General features: G+C 45.1%; 1 protein-coding gene across 1 annotated transcript; it reads right to left on the reverse strand.

The window, feature by feature from the left end:
* Positions 1 to 316: 316 nt before the first annotated feature.
* LOC311118646 (serine/threonine-protein phosphatase 6 regulatory ankyrin repeat subunit A-like) lies at positions 317 to 15,934 on the reverse strand. The gene is made up of 22 exons (XM_084193435.1): positions 15,819 to 15,934; positions 11,031 to 11,118; positions 10,358 to 10,500; positions 9,907 to 10,119; positions 9,441 to 9,519; positions 9,083 to 9,197; positions 8,662 to 8,808; positions 7,729 to 7,797; positions 7,242 to 7,382; positions 6,152 to 6,263; positions 5,909 to 5,935; positions 5,658 to 5,732; positions 4,510 to 4,711; positions 3,828 to 3,915; positions 3,488 to 3,605; positions 3,045 to 3,264; positions 1,848 to 2,019; positions 1,489 to 1,634; positions 1,292 to 1,374; positions 1,115 to 1,197; positions 895 to 986; positions 317 to 689 (listed from the first exon to the last, which is right to left on the reverse strand). Exons 2-22 carry the CDS (start codon positions 11,116 to 11,118, stop codon positions 397 to 399), a joined length of 2,706 nt encoding a protein of 901 aa, XP_084049561.1. The 5' UTR covers positions 15,819 to 15,934; the 3' UTR covers positions 317 to 396.
* Positions 15,935 to 17,988: the final 2,054 nt, after the last annotated feature.

The raw sequence follows: 17,988 nt of genomic DNA on the forward strand, positions 1-17,988 counted from the left end.
TTATTGCCGTCATAAGGTGTCCGTCTGTCTGTTGGCTGGACAGTTTCTACCGTTTAGGACCTTTGTGGGTAAAGGTAAAGGTGGGGTATAGCAGCAGCAGTTCCTCTGAAGTCCAGTATCTGCTGGAAGGACACCTGGTGGTACGAGAGGATGAGTGTGGCCAGCCAGCCTGTTGTGCCTCCCCCTCTCCCTCCCTCCCTCCCTCCATTTCTCTCTCTCCATCTGCAGGACTCTTAAGGCTCCTGTGCGGACTGTCTCGGCTCGTGCCCTCCCAAAGCTGGCTGTGGTGATTTAAGACACGGTGTGTATGTGTGGATTTGTTTGTGGCCTCTGCCCCACTTCACTGTCCATCCGCCTGCCCTTGGCTCCCCTCCTGGGCAGCGACCACCACCCCCCTCAGTATGTCTCTGAGTCTGAGTCGTTGAGTTCCTCATCCTTGTAGAAGCCTCCATCGTGGTCGCGGTGGCCGATGTTGTTGAAGCTGCAGTAGGAGCTGTGCTCGCTGCGCAGCACGGGCAGGCTGTCGAAGGTCACACTCTTGGAGGGGCTGGTGGTGTAGTGGTTAATGGCACTGAAGGACAGGCTGGGCGCCGGGTTGCAGGGGGACACGGGCATCATGGTGGCCAGGATCAGCGCCAGGCAGTCCGCCACGTCTTTGTTGGGGGCGCAGGCCAAGGCAGGCGTGTAACCTGAGGGGTTCAAACAGAACAGCAGAGGGTCACTTCAGGAGCATCACCGTTTACTATAATACTTTTGGTGAAAAACATGAAATAACAGCAGGCTAGGAGATACAAAGTTAAGACAATAACCAAGCAGTGGACTAGAGAGAAACATTTGTGGACACATTGAGAAGAGAAGTACAGAAGAAAACGGTGTTAGCGTTATGGATCTTACCATTGTCATCGACTGCTAGCACGCTAGCACCCTTCACTAGTAGCTCCTGAACCACCACCGTCAGACCATTTCTGGCTGCAACGTGTAACGGCCTGAGGAGAAAGTACCGTCAGATTAGCCAGCAGCAAATGAGGATACCTCCCAAATGCCAGACTATTCCCTATATAGTGCACTTCTTCTAATTCTTCTGGCCCAATTAATACAGCTGAACCATACGTACGTCTGTAAGGCTGCGTTAGTCGAGTTGATGAGGTTCCTGTCTGTAATCTTCTCCAATATCAACAAAGCACTGGTTTCATGCCCCTTTAAAAACCAGAGTCAAACATGTCAGACCAAAATTTCAACCAGAGAGAGCCAACTGTTGAGATGAACGTCATCTTCATGTGGGGATGCTCACCTTACTGCAGGCCAGATGAAGAGCAGTGTTCTTGACTGCATCCTGCAGGGTGAGCTCTGCTTTGGCACTGCTCACCAACAGCTCTGAAACATAAAGAAACTCAATTAGGAAATGAAGCGACTTATTAAAATGTAAAACAGACATGTTGAACTTAAGCCGGCTGGGCGAGGCAAAGCGGAGGAGAGGGGGCTGCGTACCGACAGCGTTGGTTTGTCCGTTCTCAGCAGCCATCATGAGGGAGGTCTTCCCGGAGGCATCGGGGGAGTTGACCTGGGCGTTGTGGCCTAGCAGCAGCTGAAGACACTCCACGTGGTCCGTGAAAGCCGCCGCATGCAGGGGGGTCCTGGAGAGAGAGGAAACTTATTTCACCGATATCATGTAGGACTGTTATAAACAAGTTTGTTCAATTAACCCTGTTTATACCATAGAAATATAAAATCACTAATAGATGTATTAAAAGTAATCTACAATCCCTCATCCAACCCCAGAGGTCATTTTATTCCCAAGACAACATTATTCTCCAGAAGAAAAGGACTTTGTCATGTGCTGTAGTTACCGGTTCTTGGTGTCAGTGGCGTTGACAATGGCCGGCCCCAGAGTGTCAATCAGCATCTCTGCAGCCCCCTCGTTGTCATTGATCACAGCACAGTGGAGGGGGCTGAACGAGTTGCCCTCGGTCTTGTGGAAAACCTCCTGTTCCAGCAGCACCTCTACACACGTGTCATGGCCTAGTGGAAGATTGATTCATACCGGAAAAAGATGACGTCGCTGCAGACCACAACAATACTCTCAGAGAAAGCTACACATCTGACAATGGTGAAGTCACAAAATATGTTTTAGCTACAACATATGCTATGTCAATCCCTGACAAAGTCCTGTTTCAGTGTAAGGTCCTCCACTGAGAGTCATAACCCCTAATTCTGTTGTAGCCTTGTTCATTCCCCCACATGGCTCCGTCCACACCAATTGAATGCTTTTCAAGCCACAAGAGGGAGTGAATGAGTGTACACTTCATGGAGGAGAGAACAGAGCTACAGTCCAGTTAGTCAGTACGTACCGTTGTATGTAGGGGTGTAACGATCCATCTACTACATCGATGTATCGATTTATATTCCTATGATCCAACTACATCGATCTGTGCTCGGTGAGTTGGCCTTTTGGACAACATATATCACTCTAACATCGTTTTAAAATGTAATAAATCGATTGTATCGATTCTAGGAAATAACCCATTGGATTTAAGCACGTCAGACTTTATATGGATGTTTTTTCTTAGCACTTTTAATGATAAAGGCTTTAAACATTACTCGATTCAGTCTGCCTATCCGTGACGTCATCGCCCCACGCCAGCAGCAGCGCAAAGGCGCAAAGACAACAAAACATAGCATGGCGGACGACAGAGGAGAAGCCGACGAGCGAGAAATTATCAAGCCACCATTGCGGTCCTTACAAGAAACAGGAATCTAGGAAACTTCACCTGCACTGTCCAGTATCCAGGTATTTATTTCAGTCACACTGGTTGAATTTTTGGCTAAAAGGTTACTGAATCGATTTCAAGTCACTGAATCGTTTCGGATCGTATCGTTCTAAATGAACCAATATCGTCCTTGAATCGTATCGACAACCACGAATAGTGATACAAATCGAATAGTTACACCCCTAGTTGTATGGCCTGCCTAATTCAGGGACATGTTTACGGTGCTGAAGAGAGAAAATCAGAAAATATCTAGTGTTCCGTTAGTCCAGTACGTACCGTTGTAGCAGGCCCAGTGTAGTGGCGTGTAGCCCTGGTTGTCTGTGATGACGGGGAGGGTCTCCACTGACTGGGCGGCGTGTAGGAGTCCCCCCAGCACCCCGATGTGTCCGGATTCCGCCGCCAGGTGGACAGGGGTCCGCCCCTTACAGTCCCGAACCAGGAAGCTGGCGCTGTGCTGCAGCAGGGCCTCCACACACTCCTCATGACCCGTCAACGCCTGGGAGGAAGGGCAGGGAGACAAGAATGGATTTGAATAACTAATAATCAATGATATAATAATGAATCATCAATTATTACAAATGATGTCTGGAGGCAGGTCCCCCTACAGGGATGAATACACCACTACCCATGGACAACTACTTTTCTGAAGATAATATGTATATTTGAGCCTCCCCGTCTCTTTCTGTGTGTGAGCGTATACAGCCAGCTCTCCTCCTCACCCCTCTGTGTAGCGCTGTTCTGCCCCACTTGTCTTTGGCTTCTACGCTGGCTCCCTTGTTGAGTAGTGAGTACACACAGTCTGTGTGTCCGCTCAGCACCGACAGCATCAGAGGGGTTCTGATACACAAGACAACAAGGTCATATTACAAACTGGTAATAACCAGGCTGAGTCCCAAATGGCAACCTATTCCCTATATGGTACACTACTTTTGACCCGAGCCCATAGGGTTCTGGTTTAAAGTAGTGCACCAAGTAGGGCATAGGGTGCCATTTGGGACGTAGAACTAGTGTCAAAATCTCTTTATTTCAGGAATTGTATCCAAAACCCAATTGACTTACTGTCCATTCCCGTCTTGAACGTCCACTGCACTCTGGAGGTCAGCATTTCCAATCAGCAAACGCAAACACTCCGAATGACCGTTGGTAGCTAGAGTAGGATAAACAGAGAGGATATAAGAATGTGAGATGATTGACCATTGGTAGCTAGAGGAGGATAAACAGAGAGGATATAAGAATGTGAGATGATTGACCGTTGGTAGCTAGAGGAGGATAAACAGAGAGGATATAAGAATGTGAGATGATTGACCGTTGGTAGCTAGAGGAGGCTAAACAGAGAGGATATGAGCTGATTGCTGGACGACTATTACCTTCACATGAACAGACAGATTTCTAGAACAGTGGTATTGGTAGATGACATCCTCATGATGTTAACACAGCAGATAATAAAACATTTTGGGGCTGAGGCCCTCGAAGCCTGTCACCTGCTAGCTGTGTACCTGGCTCTGGATAGAAGTCCCCCTGTGCACTGATCTAGGATCAGCTTACCCTCCCCAGATCCTCAGCAATAATGACAAAAAATGACCTTAGATCAGTGTGTAGTGGGCATTTTCACACTATGCTATATAATATCCCTAGAGTGGACATTGGCGTCCTAGCAACATGACCAAACAAATGTCCATCTTGGTAAGGAAAACTTTTGAATTACAGAATCTCTAGGTCTTACGTGATATCCTATGCGTACCTGCAGCGTGGATGGGGGTCCTCTTCAGGGTGAAGTCTTTAACCAGGATGGAGGCTCCCTGGTTGATGAGGACGTCAACACACTCCACATGGCCTTTAAAGGCAGCCAGGTCCAGAGGGGTGCGCCCCTGGCTGTTCCTCACGTCTAGATCCAGCAGAGACTGAACCAGGACCTCCATAGCATGGTGGTGGCCGTGGTACGCCTGAATGGAAACAAACACACAGTCTGAAGCAAAGTCCAGTGGTATGCCTGAACAGATATACACTCCTAATATAATCAATGTCCTATAGTAGACCAGTGGTATGCCTGAACAGATATACACTCCTAATATAATCAATGTCCTATAGTAGACCAGTGGTATGCCTGAACAGAAATACACTCCTAATATAATCAATGTCCTATAGTAGACCAGTGGTATGCCTGAACAGATATACACTCCTAATATAATCAATGTCCTATAGTAGACCAGTGGTATGCCAGAACAGATATACACTCCTAATATAATCAATGTCCTATAGTAGACCAGTGGTACGCCTGAACAGAAATACACTCCTAATATAATCAATGTCCTATAGTAGACCAGTGGTATGCCTGAACAGATATACACTCCTAATATAATCAATGTCCTATAGTAGACCAGTGGTATGCCTGAACAGAAATACACTCTTAATATAATCAATGTCCTATAGTAGACCAGTGGTATGCCTGAACAGAAACAGTCCTAGACCCCTAAAGTAGACCAGTGTCTCTCAAATCGGGTGCCCATTTTTTCTCCCGCCCAGCATCAACATCGAAGGTCCCTGCCAAGCGTGAGATTTAGAAACACTCTACTTCTCCTCTGTTGGAGGTTGATTAACTCAAATGGCAAAATAAGGAAATCATCCTCATCATCACCGTGTCAAAATATGCATGTATTTTACACTAATCAGGAACAGATAGGAACATGGTGTGTGAGTGTCTGGACAATCAACTTTTCGTGGAAAAACAACACCATGCCTGCATCCCAGATAGCACCCTATTTCCCATGTAGTGCAGTACTTTTGATCTGGGCCCATAAGGCTCTGGTCAAAAGTAGTGCACTAAATAGGGAATAGGGTGCCATTTGTCATGTGGCGAGACCCCTACAGGAGCAGGTAGGCTTTACTCACAGCTAAGTGTAGGGGGCTGATGGGAGCTCTGACATCAGAGTCGTTCAGGATGTCTGTCCCTGAGGTTTCCATTAGCTGGGGAAAGACAAGGACGGGCCAGTTTAGACTTGTAACATATTTACTTTGAAGGTTAGTCTAGTAGCATGTTTCATGTTGTAAATCTCAGTGACCAGCCCCTGCAGACATACTGGGGTGTTGCATTCGTATCTTAAACAAGCTAGTGTGAGGAAAAGTAACCAACTGGTACTTACCACATCTAAAGGTGTTTCACTTGCAATCTGGAAAAAGAACATCAAGAGTGACGATGCGGCCACGACAAACATGCAACCACACCTTAAAACCTACTGAATATCAACGTCTGTCCCAAATGGCACCCTATTCCCTATATAGTGCATTACTTTTGACCAGAGCCCTATGGGCCCTACAGCCATTTGGGACGCAGACAAAATGGTCTGTGAATGCAGGGCGTCTAGTCCCCTGTGGTTCTGACTCACCAGCTCCAGACAGAGGCGGTGTCCGTACGCAGACGCGTAATGGACTGCGTTGTAGCCCTGATTGTCCCTGATCCCTGGGTTAGCGTCGTTTCGCAGCAAATATTCCAGACACCTAGAGGTCAGAGGTCAAGAGTTCACTAATCATTATACCAACATCAAGACAGACAGATAAGCAAGCAGAGACACTTTCCCAAAGGAGACGTGGCCAAGCTTTCACACTGCAGATTTAACACTAGTATGTATTCAAACACGACCAACAACATACTCTAGACTACAGTGAAATGTGAAAGGTCATGGCACCACAACATACTCTCCAGACTACAGTGAAATGTGAAAGGTCATGGCACCACAACATACTCTCCAGACTACAGTGAAATGTGAAAGGTCATGGCACCACAACATACTCTCCAGACTACAGTGAAATGTGAAAGGTCATGGCACCACAACATACTCTCCAGACTACAGTGAAATGTGAAAGGTCATGGCACCACAACATACTCTCCAGACTACAGTGAAATGTGAAAGGTCATGGCACCACAACATACTCTCCAGACTACAGTGAAATGTGAAAGGTCATGGCACCACAACATACTCTCCAGACTACAGTGAAATGTGAAAGGTCATGGCACCACAACATACTCTCCAGACTACAGTGAAATGTGAAAGGTCATGGCACCACAACATACTCTCCAGACTACAGTGAAATGTGAAAGGTCATGGCACCACAACATACTCTCCAGACTACAGTGAAATGTGAAAGGTCATGGCACCACAACACACTCTCCAGACTACAATGAAATGTGAAAGGTCATGGCACCACAACATACTCTCCAGACTACAGTGAAATGTGAAAGGTCATGGCACCACAACATACTCTCCAGACTACAGTGAAATGTGAAAGGTCATGGCACCACAACATACTCTCCAGACTACAGTGAAATGTGAAAGGTCATGGCACCACAACATACTCTCCAGACTACAGTGAAATGTGAAAGGTCATGGCACCACAACATACTCTCCAGACTACAGTGAAATGTGAAAGGTCATGGCACCACAACACACACAACAGTAAGAGAGGTGTGAGACGTACTTTCCGTCTGTGTCGGAGGCAGCAGCGTAGTGGAGCGGGGTGCAACCCCTTTTATCCAGATCGTTCACACTGGCCCCAGACCCCACCAAGGCAAACAGACACTGGTAGTTACAATTGGCTGCCGCATAATGCAGAGGACTCCTAGAAGAACGCACAGAAACCATTCAACATCAACAACAGAAACAGCTTATTGGAGCTGTATAACATTTACATTTTACATTTACGTCATTTAGCAGACACTCTTATCCAGTGCGACTTACAGGAGCAATTAGGGTTAAGTGCCTTGCTGCAGTGCACATAGACACATTTTTCACCTAGTCAGCTAGGGGATTTGAACCAGCAACCTTTCGGTTACTGACCCCACGCTCTTAACCGCTAGGCTACCTGCCGCCCAATATTTCCCATAATAATTCCTATATGCCCCTATACTATATTCCCCATTATCATAAAGATCACATATGAAAGTTATTTGATGCCACAGACAGACCTTCCGAAGCTGTCCTTTCTGTTGAAGTCTGCCCCTGTGTTGAGCAGCAGATTCAGACAGTCCAGGTTCCTGGTAACAAGATATCAAGTTCAGAAAGGCTCTCGTACATCTGAGCTATCAGGTGGATGGTAACAAAATATCAAGTTCAGAAAGGCTCTCGTACATCTGAGCTATCAGGTGGATGGTAACAAGATATCAAGTTCAGAAAGGCTCTCGTTCATCTGAGCTATCAGGTGGATGGTAACAAGATATCAAGTTCAGAAAGGCTCTCGTACATCTGAGCTATCAGGTGGATGGTAACAAGATATCAAGTTCAGAAAGGCTCTCGTACATCTGAGCTATCAGGTGGATGGTAACAAGATATCAAGTTCAGAAAGGCTCTCGTACATCTGAGCTATCAGGTGGATGGTAACAAGATATCAAGTTCAGAAAGGCTCTCGTTCATCTGAGCTATCAGGTGGACGGTAACAAGATATCAAGTTCAGAAAGGCTCTCGTTCATCTGAGCTATCAGGTGGATGGTAACAAGATATCAAGTTCAGAAAGGCCCTTTCACATCTGAGCTATCAGGTGGATGGTAACAATGAGAACCTGAAAGAAAAGAGAAACCCGTACACTGCTCTTGCTAGTATCATTGTTTTTATAATGCTAATAAAAGCAATAATAAAAAGTGATACTAGCAAGAGCAGTTTGCAGGTTTCTCTTCTCTTTCAAGAAGATATAAAGACAATTTAGACCAGAGCGCAAGTCAATACCACCATGGCATGGAACCACATTATACAGAAATGATACCGCACTAATGATCTAAACGATTTTTTTATACTGCTAAACAATGTGAAATGTAAGAGTGTGAATATGTGTTTGTTCTTTCTGGTGGCTTTCCAGTTCATGAACTAAATATTCCTTGGTGTAAAGCCTGGACCAGTCCACTCACCCACCAGCTGCTGCAGCATGTAAACAGGTCCTTCCAAAGTCGTCAGGGGTGTCTATATCAAAGCCTGATGAGAGGAGCTTCCGACAGCAGTCAGAGAACCCACTGAGAGCAGCCAGGTGGAGGCGGAACATCCCATGGACGCCTCGCCTGCAACACATTTTTACATTTTAGACTTTAAGCAGACACTCTTATCCAGAGTGACTTACAGTTGATTCAGCTAAGATTGGAAACAGCACCACATCACAGTCCTCATTAAACCCCACAGCAGATCAACACATCAGCATGCTGCAATGCCCTGTCTTTCAACCCCCCACACACCACAATGTGTTGAGCATAGTCTCCAAGCGGGAATTCGGTCAATGACAGAATTGCAGATGCATGTTGCATTATTGCTGGAAACTGTGTGTGTGTGTGTTCTCACTTGGCTGTGTCAGCTCCGTTCGTGATGAGTGTATTGATGAGTAACTCGTGGCCGTAGCGAGCAGAGATGTGCAGGGGTGTGTTTCCATTATTTTCTTCACAGTCGATCTCAGCACCTACAGAACACACACACACACAGACACACACACACAGACACACACACACACACACACAGACACACACACAGACACACACACACGTCAACCACTTGACCCTAGAGGCCTCATGAAGCTTCATGTTCAACCACATTGCAAGTAACATTGCTCTGTGCCAGTGAATCATGGTTTGAAGACAAAAGACAATGCTGAAGAGCCTACTGGTTCATATATATTCAGTTGAGAGCATTCACAGCGACTCACCATTCTGGATGATGGCTTGAGATCTGGAGAAGCGTCCGTGGATGGCCGTCATGTGGAGGGGGGTCTTTCCATCTTTACTCTGCAGATAGAAAGACAAAGATGGTTCACACGGCAGTCTGTGCTGCTGACCACAGGCAAAATCAAACACGTATTGGAGGAGCGCTTGATGGCATTTAGTTTGCATTGTTAGGCCTATTCCATTGGTATTTGAATGTAGACCAGGGCCAAATACTAAGCCATGTGCTGCGTCAGTGTGTGCGTCCCAAATGGCACCCTATTCTCTTCATAGTGAACTACTTTTTGAACCAAAGTAGTGTACTTATAAAGGGAACAGGGTGCCATTTGGGACACAGCCAGTGTCACCACGGCTCCTTGCTCTATGGGCCCCTGGTCAAAAGTAGTGCACTACATAGGGAATAGGGTGTTATTTAGTTCAGACACAGTGTTGGTCATCCGGTCTCCTCACCTTGATGTTGACGAGGGCCCCGTTGCCCACCAGCAGCTCCAGGCAGAGCGCCCCATGGCGCAAGGCGGCCGTGAAGTGGAGTGGGGCGAAACCCTTCTCGTTCACCTGGTTCACGTTGGCGCCGCACTCGATCAGCTCATTCACCACCACGTCCTGCCCGTTGTAGCATGCCACGTGGAGGGGGGTGTTACCGTAACCATTGGGCTCATTTATCTGGAGGGAGCAAGGGAGGGAAAAGAGTGGAGAGAGAGAGGGGGGGGGGGGGGGGGACAAAACAATACATTCCTGATCAGGTCACTTGGTTCTGAAAACCCCCTGGCCCAAAACACTGGCTCCAACCTCCATCTCTTCATTACTTGAAAGGAAATCATTCGCCAACCCACTAGAGCTCTGTATTTTCATTGAGTTGTAATTGAACAGTGACTACACATTTGAATGCGTGTTGACTCACATCCACTCCAAGGTCCAGGAGGTACTTGACCACACTGATCATTCCACTGGAGGCTGCAGAGTGGAGAGGGGTGTAGGCCTTCTTGTCTTTACAGGACACCTCTGATCCATGAGAGGCCAGCAGTTTCACCACCTCAATGTGCCCTATGGTAGAGAGAGAGGGGGAGGGATAAATAGAGAGAGAGAGAGAGAGAGAGAGAGAGAGAGAGAGAGAGAGAGAGAGAGAGAGAGAGAGAGAGAGAGAGAGAGAGAGAGAGAGAGAGAGAGAGAGAGAGAGAGAGATGGCGATTGAGAGAGAGAGAGAGAGAGAGAGAGAGAGAGAGAGAGAGAGAGAGAGAGAGAGAGAGAGAGAGAGAGAGAGCGAGAGAGAGAAGGGGAGGGAGATAGTAAGGGGGTTAAGAGAGAAACAGAGATACAAACACAGAGAGATAGGCAGAGAGAGGGAGAGATAGATTAGTTTACAGTGGTACACAGCACCATAAGCAACACCTACATCATGTTAGTACAACTGAAAACATCTAATCAACCTACTTAGTACATGATTCTGACATAATAACACACTAGACGTGGCTCATACAGCTGAGCTGTGAGACTAACACACAGTCCATTCATTCATTCATTCATTGGTATAAAGGACATTAGTCAGAATGTAAATGATGTGGTAAACTCATCACCCATGTAAGCAGCCCAGTGGATTGCTCGGCGATCCTTCTTGTCAAAGGCATTAATGTTGGCTCCTCTGGAGAGAAGCAGCCTCACCATCTAACAGGGAGAGGAGAGAGAAACAAAACACAGGTTGAGGAAAACTAAACAGCAAAATCCGCTAAATCTGGCTTCAAAGCCTTCCCTTTAAAATTATATATTTTGTATTCACAATGAATGAAAGATAACATGTAAAGACATGGTACATTTCTCCCCTTTTAGTCCCCCTTTGACCTCCCCCTCCCCCCAGAATGCCTCCAAACACATTTAAAAAGAAAGGGAAAGTAATTGAGTTACATGTCAGAAAACAAAACAAAAGTATACAACAACGTTACTTCAAGCAAAAATGTAATAGCCTAACAATTTCAGGTGATTAAGTGATTTTATAGGCCTATATAGCAGTAATCTCAAGGTGGGGCCAAGAGTACGTTCAAAATAGGATATCATCGGGTCCCAGGAGGAATAAAATGAGTTGGTTGACCCTCGAATGGTAACTTCATTTTTTCTCATTTTAGGAACAGCTTCAGATCTTTGAGCCAAAGAGAGGCTAAGGGAGGATTGATAGATTTCCAATCCAATAAAATCCTTCTGCGGGCTAACATGGAGGCAAAGGCAATGGCATCTAGCTGTCTATTGGTCAGAGAAGGATTGTTGTTTGGTACTCCAAAAATAGCAATTTCTGCACTAGGCTGCAACTTTATATCAAATGCTTCAGAAAGGGTTTTAAATAGTGGACAAATAATCTGCCAGACGGGGACAGGACCAGAACATGTGGGTCAAGTCCGCCAAGGAGCTTTTACACCTGTCACATGTACCATCAATATTTGGGTAGAATTTGGACAATCTGGCCTTACTGAAATGGATACGGTAAAGTACCTTAAACTGTATAAGGCTGAGCCGGGCACAAGAGGAGCTTCCATTTACCCTCAGTAAGGCATTTCACACTCAGATCGGATTTTATTCAAAGCCTCCTCTGAACAAACTCAAGCATACAACTAGGGCTGTGATGGTCATGGAACTTCAGGTGTCGGTGATTGGCGTGTCTTATGTACGTGGTCATCGACAAAACTGACAGCTGACAGGGGGGCGGGACGGACATTAGCAAAGGAAAACATTAGCGCGTTTAGGCCAGTCTTGCTCTCAAGTTTGGGGAAGCTAATTTTCTCCATGAAAAATATCAAGCATTCCATGCATCATCACATTTGCAAACTTATTTTAAAAAAAAATAATTGTTCACCTTTATTTAACCAGGTAAGCCAGTTGAGAACAAGTTCTCATTTACAACTGCGACCTGGCCAAGATAAAGCAAAGCAGTGCGATAAAAATAACACAGAGTTACATTTGGGGTAAAAAAACATAAAGTCAAAAATACAACAGAAAATATATATACAGTGTGTGCAAATGTAGCAAGTTATGGAGGTAAGGCAATAAATAGGCTATAGTGCAAAATAATTACAATAGTATTAACACTGGAATGCTAGATGTGCAAGAGATTATGTGCAAATAGAGATACCGGGGTGCAAAAGAGCAAAATAAATAACAATATAGGGATGAGGTAGTTGGGTGGCCTAATTTCAGATGGGCTGTGTACAGGTGCAGTGATCGGTAAGGTGCTCTGACAACTGATGCTTAAAGTTAGTGAGGGAGATAAGAGTCTCCAGCTTCAGAGATTTTTGCAATTCGTTCCAGTCATTGGCAGCAGAGAACTGGAAGGAATGGCGGCCAAAGGAGGTGTTGGCTTTGGGAATGACCAGTGAGATATACCTGCTGGAGCGCAGACTACGGGTGGGTGCTGCTATGGTGACCAATGAGCTAAGATAAGGCGGGGATTTGCCTAGCAGTGATTTATAGATGGCCTGGAGCCAGTGGGTTTGACGACGAACATGTAGTGAGGACCAGCCAACAAGAGCGTACAGGTCACAGTGGTGGGTAGTGTATGGGGCTTTGGAGACAAAACGGATGGCACTGTGATAGACTACATCCAGTTTGCTGAGTAGAGTGTTGGAGGCTATTTTGTAAATGACATCGCCGAAGTCAAGGATCGGTAGGATAGTCAGTTTTACGAGGGCATGTTTGGCAGCATGAGTGAAGGAGGCTTTGTTTGCGAAATAGGAAGCCGATTCTAGATTTAACTTTGGATTGGAGATTCTTTATGTGAGTCTGGAAGGAGAGTTTACAGTCTAACCAGACACCTAGGTATTTGTAGTTGTCCACATACTCTAGGTCAGACCCGTCGAGAGTGGTGATTCTAGTCGGGAGGGCGGGTGCCAGCAGCGTTCGATTGAAAAGCATACATTTAGTTTTACTAGTGTTTAAGAGCAGTTGGAGGCTACTGAAGGAGTGTTGTATGGCATTGAAGCTCGTTTGGAGGTTTGTTAACACAGTGTCCAATGAAGGGCCAGATGTATACAAAATGGTGTCGTCTGCGTAGAGGTGGATCTGAGAGTCACCAGCAGCAAGAGCGACATCATTGATATACACGGAGAAAAGTGTCGGCCCAAGAATTGAACCCTGTGGCACCCCCATAGAGACTGCCATAGGTCCAGACAACAGGCCCTCCGATTTGACACACTGAACTCTATCTGAGAAGTAGTTGGTGAACCAGGCGAGGCAGTCATTTGAGAAACCAAGGCTATTTAGTCTGCCAATAAGAATGCGGTGGTTGACAGAGTCGAAAGCCTTGGCCAGGTCGATGAAGACGGCTGCACAGTACTGTCTATTATCAATCGCGGTTATAATATCGTTATCCTATGTTGATTTATGACAAGTTCATTGACTAGGGCCCTATAAAATAAGCGTTGCGGACCGAATCACGGAATCCAGACATTAAACCGAAATTCAACAATATTCAAACATTTATTGAACTTAGTAAGAAATCAACTAAATCTATTCAACTTGTTAGAAAACACATTCATTTGCCCAAGTCAATCATAAGACATGAACAAAATGCATCAGTGATTCGTATTTCCATGAACTTTCTGAAACGGCACAGGAATGCCCCTGTCTGTGTGCATGTGTGCGGTGCGCGCGTATGTCTACACTTTGTGTAGCCGTTAGCGATGATGCTAATGATAACCTTCTTCTGGTAGGGAAGGAATGGCTTTCCCCAAAACCTTCGCAAGTAAATGTTAACTACAAAGTAGCCTATGCCTGCCTGGCAGAATTATACCGTGATCATTTGCATCACTCCAGTGGCCATTTGTTCTACAGCAACACCGCTTAACCAAACAAAGGTCTCTTCCTGGTGCACGCTTGCATTTAAGGGTAACTACACCCCAAAATCTAAATGTCTTACATTTTTCCCAGACCTCACAAATGGTCACCTGATAGGGTTTAAACATTGTTGTGGACATAGAACATCCAATTGTGCTGTTTTGCTATTAAAAAGGTGTACTTTTGAGAGCGAAAACCTGCCAAAACAGGGACAAACGGTCAACGGGGAAATCTAAACGGAGAAAAGGGAACTTGGGAATTAACGGAATCAGGCAAAACATTGAAGGGATTTTATAGTGCCCTAATGGACTACAGACATTGACTGTCTCCTAGACTAAAAACTAAGATTGCATGTACTGCCTATATTTTGAGGGAAACGCACTGTCCATTATTTGATTTGATCAGGGCAGGGCAGGGCAGCACACAAACTGCATTTAGTCCAATAACAATCCATGATATTATTAGGGTGATAAATAAAAGGCAGTTGCTCCATGACACAAGAGCACGCTCTACTGGGACAAAAAGCTTACAGCACCTGGTATTCCCAGGCGGTCTCCCATCCAAGTACTAACCAGGCCCAACCCTGCTTAGCTTCCGAGATCGGACGAGATCGGGCGTATTCAGGCTGGTATGGCCGTAAGCGAGGGAACAACTCTTGGTACACTATATAAAGTAAATGTGTCACTCACTCTGAAAGGGACACAGAAACTTATCCACTTTGTGACACAAACTGAAGAAGCTCAACCCTTGCTTACATTTCCTATATATATATATATATATATATATATATATATATATATGAGTCTTGTGGGGGGGGGGGGGGGGAAGAGGGCCTATCCTATGTTGATTTATGACAAGTTCATTGACTAGGAATCCTCATCTCATTCCCAGACCCAGTGTAACCCCTCTTCTCTAGGTAGACTTCCATTAACTCCTCCCACTCCAGGACAGAGTACTTATCTGAGCCATCACCCCTAAAAAGAGGTGGAGCACTAACATCTGACTTCACAACCAGATTCAGCTTGGACGCATCAATAAAGGTTGACCCACACTGCTCAGGCAGGGGAAACTGCTGGGGTTGGTGAGGGGGACGGGCAGGAGAAAGACTTGAAACCCCAGGCTGCAGTAAACTCGCTCTGATAGATTCTCCTATCTCTGAACCAATCTGCTTAATAAGGTCACTAAGCTGACTCGGAGGCGTCCCATTATCACCGAGTACTGTGGATGATGGTACATCAAAAGACAGAGGTGGGATACCCTGGTCAGGTGGAACAAACAGCCTACCCCTCCCAGTGCTTGCAAACTCAGGACTAGCAAACGCTCTACTCCCAGGAGCTGACTGTACAATTGGTGTAAATGGAAGGACACCCCTCCCTCTACCCACACTAAAATCCCCAGCATAACACGGGTGCATTTAGTGCATTCAAATACCCCCCCCAAAAAATGCAATAAACAAATTCATCCAAAACATACAAATAAGCACGAATACCTGTATCTAATGAATATGCTACATTCACTTTCACTGTTTACAGTATATATTCACTTACAGTAAACCATCAACAAATTCACATGCGCATGTCGTGCACCTCATCCACATGCACAGCTCCGGCGGTCGGCTTGAGCTGACCAGTCGGCAGGTCACGTAATTAGGACACTGCCACAACTGGAATTCTGATGGTTGGATAATTTTTATTCGACCTGCACACGAAGAGACAACACACAATATGTTAGCTCTTGGTGCAGCCACAGCTCTCGGGCACCTTGCTAGTTGAAGGTCAGGCAAAAGAGAACAGGTGCTGCATGCACACATTCAGTGCCTAACAACACACTATACAATACAAGTAAAATGATATACAACATAATTCTGACAAAATAAATGACATACCTGTACACGAAGAGACAACACACAATAGTTTAGCCCTTGGTGCAGCCACAGCTCTCGGGCACCTGCGTGAGCACATAGACACTCACTCAAACACTGCCCCAAATACTCCCGAGTTACAATAGGTACCCTAATTAGCGAGCTCGGTGAAAGTTGTTAACATACATCTTTATATTGTCCACATTGTAACAAAACCTGTAGTTGCGTAACAGCACTTTGTGTAACTTTACCACAGTTTTATATCGACAAATTACGGCGCCAAGGACAACATACCTTGCTAGTTGAAGGTCAGGCAAAAGAGAACAATAAGAGGGTACATAAATACAGATAACCCGCGATGGACCAAACCAAAATATACACAACTTTTACAATTAGGTGTATTAACAATATAGATACATAAAAATGTTTGTACACCAAAAAATAACATTAGCTATGGAGCTGTAATTAAATAAAGAAACCACATTGAATTACTATTATTATTAACTTTTTAACATCCCCTCTTGACCTGGCCTACTTGAACTGTCCTTGTGTGCAATTTGGTGCATAATCTAGGGGAACAACATCACACTACTACACATATAATTCAAGTCATACCTTTATTGTCATTCATGCTCTTATTTTTAACCGAGTAGTTTTGCAAAAGTGTAACCTGCGTCAATTCTAGGAAATATTGGAATAACGTGCTTAAGAGGACACCTGACACGCACAACAGGATAACACAACAACCAGATTTTCAATTGACAATCATTGATTTAAATGGATGTGGTCAATAGATTTGTATAGGCATATATACTAATTTAATTTAACTTGTAAGCCAAGGTTTGATTAGTAGGTCTATGCAACTTGCACCTGGATAACCGCGTCATGAATCGGAACGGGCTCCAACGTCCTCATATACACATTATGACAAAATAAAGATCTTAATCTTTCACGAAATAAAGATATAGAAGAAAACAGGTTCTAGAAACTCAATTTCTCCATGGCAATAGAATGTAAACATGTATGTTGCGCCAAACATAACCAAATATCGCCTACAACTCAATTCTCAGCGCAGCAAATTGGACGATTCCACAGGCATTGATCATTCGCGACTTTAAGTAATTCCTGTTATCTCTAGAGCATCCCGTATATTTATAGCGCTGCATTTCGTCCCCCTCTGACCATGGATAGGATTGGGAGCATTCCTGAGTTCACTTATGGTCCCACTAAGGTAATTTTAGGAGATATTCCTTTTGGCATACTGTAAATGCCTGTGCATAATGTACCTAATAAAGCATACTTATTTTAATTATCTTCAAAGGAATTCTGTAGAAGCAGCCTTTATTTTCAGACTCTGCAGGCCTGCTGGGAGGAAGCATATTACAATAAACAGGTAAGATTCATCCCACAAAAACAGTAACCACAGAAAGAAAGAGATAGATTTAATCCCAAAACAAGAGTTTTATTTCAAGACAGTTTAGAGAAGATGGTCATAAGAGTTCTTAATATCACTTGCAAATTGTGAGACATGAGCAGTTGTGAAATGTTACGAGAGGCCCTTCTGAAAGCACATTATATGGTCTTTAGTGGCACGGTCTCACACCTTACCTCATCTTGCAGAAGAAGCTCATGGTCCACTATCTGCTGCTCCAGAGTCGAGGCCAGGTCTCGCCCCATGTCACCATGGAGCACATGAGCGACTGGCTGGTGTCTCAGGGCAAAAAATCCCTTAGGGAGAGGTGAGTACCACGTCAGCTCTCACCTTCACTGCCATTCTCTGTCACCAGCAGCACTCCAGGAGGTGTGGGTAAAATAAACAACAGATAAATAGGAAGCCAGGAAAGTTGAAATGCTTT

This window comes from Coregonus lavaretus (genome assembly GCF_964263955.1).
Source record: "Coregonus lavaretus genome assembly, contig: HAP1_SCAFFOLD_1141, whole genome shotgun sequence".
Taxonomy (NCBI): Eukaryota; Metazoa; Chordata; class Actinopteri; order Salmoniformes; family Salmonidae; genus Coregonus; species Coregonus lavaretus.